The sequence below is a fragment of the Natator depressus genome, chromosome 20 (genome assembly GCF_965152275.1).
Source record: "Natator depressus isolate rNatDep1 chromosome 20, rNatDep2.hap1, whole genome shotgun sequence".
NCBI lineage: Eukaryota > Metazoa > Chordata > Testudines > Cheloniidae > Natator > Natator depressus.
In genome coordinates, this window is record NC_134253.1 from 1,718,345 (window position 1) to 1,725,493 (window position 7,149).

General features: G+C 60.1%; 1 protein-coding gene across 1 annotated transcript; it reads left to right on the forward strand.

Annotated features, from left to right (window-relative positions):
* Positions 1–630: 630 nt before the first annotated feature.
* TUBA1C (tubulin alpha 1c) lies at positions 631–5,868 on the forward strand. Its single transcript, XM_074935717.1, has 4 exons — positions 631–755; positions 3,532–3,754; positions 3,851–3,999; positions 4,879–5,868. The coding sequence occupies exons 1-4, from the start codon at positions 753–755 to the stop codon at positions 5,851–5,853; spliced, it is 1,350 nt and encodes a 449-aa protein (XP_074791818.1). The 5' UTR covers positions 631–752; the 3' UTR covers positions 5,854–5,868.
* Positions 5,869–7,149: the final 1,281 nt, after the last annotated feature.

Sequence of the window (7,149 nt, forward strand, 5' to 3'; positions counted from 1 at the left end):
TAGGGTTGCCAGTTGTGATCGGACACATTCCTGGTGGTTTCTTCACATGACAAAACCTTTAATTAAAGATTCGTCTTTAATTCCTGGAAACTCCAGCACAATCCTGGAGGGCTGGGAACCCTAATGCCTCCCCATCCCATTCCCCCACCCCCCATGTCTCCCCCAGCCCATCCCCCCCTCTTGCACCCCCCCCCCACGGTCTCCATCTCCCCCATCTCCCATGTCTCCCCCAGCCCATCCCCCATCTCTCCCACCCCCATGGTCCCCCCAGCCCATCCCCCCTCTCTCCCACCCCCATGGTCCCCATCTCTCCCCCATGCCATCCCCACTCTCTCCCACCCCCCATGCCTCCCCCAGTCCATCCCCCATCTCCCCCAGCCCCTCCCCCATGCCATCCCCCATCATCCCCACTCCCATGTCCCCCTCAGCCCCTCCCCCATCTCTCCCACCTCCCATAGCCCCCCAGCCCATCCCCCAGCCTCCCTCCCCCCCCTCCACATTCCACTCTGCGTCCGTCATCCACTGCGTGCGAGTTCAAACTTTCGAACCTGCCAATCAGGACACCTTGGGGGCGGGGCTTAGAGGAGGGGCGGGGCGTTGAGAGGGAACACACCTATCTCCCCGCCCCTTCACCCTTCGCACCGCCCCCTCAGGTATATAAGGCCCCGCCCGCGGGGCTGCCCAAACTTCTTCTCACTGGAGACTCCCTAAAGGGTCGGATAGTGAGAGACGCCACTACCCCCCCCACAGTCATGGTGAGTTCGGGGCCCGGGTTCGAGTCCCCCCGCGGCGAGCCTTCCGCGCGGGACCGTGCGCACTGTGGGGGGCGGCCGGAAGGGAGCTGGGGGGCAAAGTGTGGGGGAGGGGCGCGATGGGGCTGGGCGGGCCGGTGGGTGGGGGGCGCGCTGGGGCAGCCGCAGCTCGGCATGCCGGCGGGGGGCGCACCGGCTGCAGCGACCCCGGGGCCCCGAGCACGCGTGGGCCCCACTCGCCGCGCCTGGCCCCGCCGCGCCCCGTGACCTGGGGGGGGGGTAGCGCGGCCCCCCCCGGGCTCCGGAGCATCCCCGGGCCGCGCCCTCGGCTCCTTGCTGCGCCACGCGGGGCGGGCCGAGGGAAGCGGGGGCGGGCCGAGCTCGGCCGGAGGCGGAAGCTCGCTTGGGGGGGGGGGCGCGAGCTCGCTGCCCTGCAGCCGGGTCGGATCGGCCCCGGGGGCCGGGGAGGGGAGCTGGTGCCTGGCGGGAGTTCTCCGGGGCGGGCCAGGCTCGGATCTGCCCCGGGCTGGGGCCCTGCGGACAGGAGCGCCCTGGAACGGGGCGTTATTGCTGGTCTGCGCGCTCGCAGGCGGGTATAACGCCTGGCCACGTGTTTCACGGGGAGGGGGTCTCTTCACAATGATGGGGGGGACCGACCCCCCCACAGTTACAGACAGTTGAGACTCCGGGCCCAGCTGGCCTGCCAATCCACTCCTGCGGCCACCCTTGAGAATCGGACCCAGGAGTCCTGCCCGCTCCCTGCTGGGCACCGGACACCGGAGCCTGGCTTTCCAGCCGCTTCTGCTGGGCCATGGTGGCCCCAGAGACCTGGGCCCTGGCCCTCGGAGCTAGTGGCCAAGGGGTAGACAGCTGGTGCGGTGTGAACGGAAGCTCTAACCCGCAGCGGCAGGTGACTTTCGGGTTGGCCCCCGTGGGAAGGGGCTGGGAAGATGCCCTGAGGGCAGAGAGGCGAACCAGGGCTCGGTCAAGGTGAGATAGGAGGGACTAGTGAAAGCAGGACTGGCAAGAGGAAGTGATGCCGGTTGGAGAGGGATTAGGCTGGCCCCCTTCGTCCTGGGTACATATTCAGGAGCATGCAAATATCCTCCCCTGCCCCCCCATGCATGGGAGGCCAGTGCTCTCTCCTGGCTCCGCGCCCCGCCCCGGGGACCTGCCCCTGTGGTGATGCGCAGGCTGCCGGGCCTGAGCGCCTTGCTTGGAGCCAGTCAGGGGCTGAGTAATGCCCCGTGTCAGCCAGGGTAACAATGGGCCTGTGATAGCAAAGGGCCTGGCCCGTGGCCCGCATTAGTCAGCGCTTCAGCAGGGCTAGGGGCGACTTCATTTTAGAAGTCGATGGCCCTAAATGGCCATTTCAAGTGACCTGAGGGGCCTCCAACAGCGAATGGCAACATAGCATTTGCCAGCTCTCCTGACTTCTGGCTGCCTCCGTTTGCCCTCCTGTGAGGAGGAGGTTTTCCTACCCCTGGGGAGGAGGATTAGGGTTTGTGCCCTGCTAAGCCTTAGTCAGTTGTCTGCCTGCATTTCAGCAGGGATCGCCTCAGAAGCCCTGTGGCCGCGAATATGGAGAGGAAACACTTAGAGACAACGTTTCAAATGTTTCAGAGATGCTTGTGGAATGTTTCCATGGGCTCCGACAAGTTCAGTCCCTTTGCTTCCCTGGGGGACAGCCAAATCTCTGCTTCGGCTGGAATTTCTGGCCACTTTAACAACTTTTTAGGAAAAGAGAAGCTGTTTTCCAGACCTTGCGGCTGGCTGTGCTCTGGCTAGGCTCGCCAAGGTGCAGTGCGGCCTCCCCTACGGGGTTAAAACTGGCTGACCACAGCCCTTCAAATTACAGCTTTTGTGGCTGCTTATCTGGCATGTTTTTCCATGAGTCAGATGGCTGGAGCTTGCTGGTTTAATCTGGCTTAAAGGGGAAAAAGGGCCTTCTATTGAAAGAATAGGACTGAAGCAGAGGCTGAATTAGCTCAGTGAGGGTTACACAATCGCTGGGAAGCCATGGATCAGGGACTGAAAAGAGGAATTTGCATGTTTCCATGGGGCCCGTCAGGAATGTTCCCTGGAGCTGGAGGCTGGCCTGCGGGTATAAAACTGGTGGGACCCAGGGAAGCAACACTTCAGTGACTAGGCTGCAGCTGAGAACTTGCTGCCTCATCACATGTCTGATGTTGGGTCAAATCTGCTTTGACCCTGCAAGCCAGAGCTGCCTTGACTAGCTGCTTTCAGGCACCCGGCCAGCCTGTAATGTGGCTTCTCTGAGCTGATGTGGTCGGGGAAAACCCTTGTCTGGCCTGGTTCGGGAGCCACGTGTGTGTTCTGGTAGATGCCTTGGCTAAAGAAATGATTCCTTAACGGTCACAGCATACTCTTCCCACCCTGGGGGAGTGGTACTTGGCTGGCCACAATCCTGTCAGGGCCAGCTCCCTTCCTGCTGGGGGGCTTCCTCCTGGCTCCTCTCTGGCCTAGAGACTGTCTCCTGGAGGTGTTTGCACTGTGGGTCACGTGCCTCATTCGTAAATCTAATCTTACTAATCATAGAATCTCAGGGTTGGAAGGGACCTCAGGAAGTATCTAGTCCAACCCCCTGCTCAAATAGGACCAATCCCCAACTTTTGCCCCAGATCCCAAATGGCCCCCTCAAGGATTGAACTCACAACCCTGGGTTTAATCTTGCACCATCATGCCCCATTATCAGCTGGTGACACTGGGTGCAAAACCACCCCCGGCCAGGCTGCTCAATGTCCCTTTCTCCCCACAGCGTGAGTGCATCTCTATCCACGTCGGCCAGGCCGGTGTCCAGATCGGCAATGCCTGCTGGGAGCTCTACTGCCTGGAACATGGGATCCAGCCTGATGGCCAGATGCCCAGCGACAAGACCATCGGCGGAGGAGACGACTCCTTCAACACCTTCTTCAGTGAGACGGGCGCTGGCAAGCACGTCCCCAGAGCCGTCTTTGTGGACTTGGAGCCAACAGTCATAGGTGAGTTCTGGGCTCCCTGGAGTAGAGTCCTGAGCCTCGTGTTCCCGCGATCTCCATGGAGAAGGCGCCTAATGCTAACTCTTCTTCCCTCCCTAGATGAAGTGCGCACTGGGACCTACCGCCAGCTCTTCCACCCTGAGCAGCTCATCACTGGCAAGGAAGATGCTGCCAACAACTATGCCCGTGGGCACTACACCATTGGCAAGGAGATCATCGACCTGGTTCTCGACAGAATCCGTAAGCTGGTGAGTCTCTGCCCAGTGAGGCCAATCTGGGGGGTGCCCACAGCATTGTCTGTGGTCCAGCCTTGGCAGCAGAACGGTGCTGACGCATGTATGTGCCAACCCCTGTTCTACCTGAATTGGTTTCCTAGCAAACGTCTCCGTTCCAGACGGGAGCGAACCCTTCTCCCCTGTTCAGCAGCAGAGCAGGGAGGGGCTGAGGGCCTGTGTCCTAGACATCTAGGACAATGGAGTGACTGTGCTGGTGAAGGGAGGGATGTGGGGGCGGCATCTGCACCCACATAATGCAGATATTGGGAACTTTGGATTTAATGTGGGGTTGGAACAGACTGGCCCCCCATGGGGCAGGGCATGAACAGAGCAGACAGGCTTATTTGCCTGGCTTGGTTTCAGCCTTTACGACTTCTCACCTTCCTGACTGGCTCGTTCTCACAGCTGCCTGTCCTACCCCACTTCTGTGTGTGGGGGGGGCTCTGCCCCTGTGTGACACTGGAGGGGAACTACCTCAGTCTCCACCCTCTTCGCCAGGCAGACAATCACTGGTAATAGGCGGTTGGGGGTGAAAGACTCAGCTCTGGAAGAGCTGCTGTCTCTGAGCAGTGACATTGCTGTGGGTTCCTTGGGTGGGTCTGGCTGGGTGTGCTGTCTAGAGCACCGAACCCACTGAGGGTGGGGGACCAGCTGTCAGTCTTGTGGCCAAAAGGCTCATCAGGAGCAGATGCTCCTGTCCCAGCGGGGGCGGGTGAGAAATCAAACTGTACTTGATAAAAGAGCAGAGCTGGCCACGATGGCCTGGGTCAGGGCCTGGCACTAGCAAGGCTTGTGTGACCAGGATCTCAGTACAGCTTCCAGAGGCAGCTTGTAATGTTTTTCTTCTAACAGGCCGACCAGTGCACAGGTCTCCAGGGCTTCCTGGTCTTCCACAGCTTTGGAGGTGGCACTGGTTCTGGGTTCACCTCCCTGCTGATGGAGCGTCTGTCTGTTGACTATGGCAAGAAGTCCAAGCTGGAGTTCTCCATCTACCCCGCTCCTCAGGTCTCCACCGCAGTGGTGGAGCCCTACAACTCCATCCTGACCACCCACACCACCCTGGAGCACTCTGACTGCGCCTTCATGGTAGACAACGAGGCCATCTATGACATCTGCCGCAGGAACCTGGACATTGAGCGCCCCACCTACACCAACCTGAACCGTCTTATTAGCCAGATCGTGTCCTCCATCACCGCCTCCCTCCGATTTGATGGTGCCCTGAATGTAGATCTGACAGAGTTCCAGACCAACTTGGTGCCCTACCCCCGTATCCACTTCCCTCTGGCCACCTATGCCCCGGTCATCTCTGCTGAGAAAGCTTACCATGAGCAGCTGACCGTAGCTGAGATCACAAATGCTTGCTTTGAGCCAGCCAACCAGATGGTGAAATGTGACCCCCGCCACGGGAAATACATGGCCTGCTGCCTCTTGTACCGTGGGGACGTGGTGCCCAAAGATGTCAATGCTGCTATTGCCACCATCAAAACCAAGCGCAGCATCCAGTTTGTGGACTGGTGCCCAACTGGCTTCAAGGTTGGTATCAACTACCAGCCCCCCACTGTGGTTCCTGGCGGTGACCTGGCCAAGGTGCAGCGGGCCGTGTGCATGCTCAGCAACACCACAGCTGTGGCTGAGGCCTGGGCTCGTCTGGACCACAAGTTTGACCTGATGTACGCCAAGCGTGCCTTTGTTCACTGGTACGTAGGGGAGGGGATGGAGGAAGGCGAGTTCTCGGAGGCTCGGGAGGACATGGCTGCCCTAGAGAAGGATTATGAAGAGGTGGGGGCGGATAGTGTGGAGGGCGAGGACGAAGGAGAAGAGTATTAACTGGTCCCATCTCTTCCCTGTGCTGTCACTTCATTCTGTTCTCTCTGTTCCTGTAAAACTCTCCACGGTGTCCTGTAGTCATTAAAAGTGCTCTTCCTACTCGGACCGTCTTGTTTACTCTCCTTCAGCGGAGCTCTGGCTCGGCCCTTGGGTGGGCCAGGGCAGGCTTAATGAGGAGCAGCTATTGAATGGGAGGGGGGTGGGGCTGTTCTCCACTCCTCGCCAAGCTGAACACTGGCCTGGGACCCTCGGCCCGTGACCAAGCCGCTGCATCGGAGCAGTGCCCTGGTCCCGCTTCAGCAATTCGCTGGAGCCACTTGGCATGTGCTGGAGCCCTGCTGAGAGGGGTAGAAGTGCTGTTATGGTGAACATGCACTCGCTGTAGCTTCCTGCCTCTCCCGGAGACACTAATCCAGCTACCATCTGCCACGTCTTGGGGGCAGGGGGTGTCTGACTCTGCCATGGCCTCCTGGGTGGCATAGAGACCTCCCTGTGTGCTGTACAGGGGACAGGACCCCCCTTGCTCGTACAGCTGGGCACAAGACTGGGACCTGTCCCCACCACAGCCCAGTCCAAGCTGCTCCTAGCCTGCCATGCAGGCACTGGGCAGAACTTCATTCCAGGCCTGGGGTGGCCAGGCCCTGCCAGGCACGGGGCAGGTGCTAGGCATGGGGCAAACTGCCGAGTGCCTGGCCTGGGGAGCCCCTGGCTCATGCCAGCAGGGTGGGGGGGCAGAAGCTGAACCCAGCCAGAGATCCAGCAGCCTGACTGCTCTTGTACAGGCTCTCATGTGCAGCTGCCTGTCCTGCTCCAAGGAACCAGGCACACCCTGGTGAGGGAACCCAGGCATCCTGCCTCCTGTTCTTCCCAGGAATGGCTGCAGTCCATCTAGCTGCCTGGACCTATTGGGTGCAGATAGTCCAGAGCAATCTGCTGCTCCAGTATTAATGCCTCCCCCTGAGCTCCATCCAGGGCTCTGAGGGTCACCCCCACTTAACAGGGAAGTTTTCTCCCTTCTGTAGTCCTGGAGGAAGCCTGGGCACAGGTGGGGATAGGTCAGCCCTATGCTCTGACCACTCACTGAGCCCTTCCCTTTCAACCCCTACTCAGCAGCATGCAAGGGTCCTTGCCCCATCCCTGTGTCCTAACTACTCCCATGCACTGAGAGTGGAGCCAGGACTTTGTGCCTCAGTTTCCCCTGAGTGGGGAGCTGTGCGGGGGGAGAAGGGCCAGGCTGGCCAATAAAGCAGCAGATGGTGGGTGAGGACTGGCCCCTCAATTAAGTTTGGATTATGC

Coding starts and splice junctions, on each gene's coding strand:
- TUBA1C (XM_074935717.1), top strand. Junction 3,755..3,850: donor CTTGGAGCCAACAGTCATAG/GTGAGTTCTGGG, acceptor TTCCCTCCCTAG/ATGAAGTGCGCACTGGGACC. Junction 4,000..4,878: donor TCGACAGAATCCGTAAGCTG/GTGAGTCTCTGC, acceptor TTCTTCTAACAG/GCCGACCAGTGCACAGGTCT.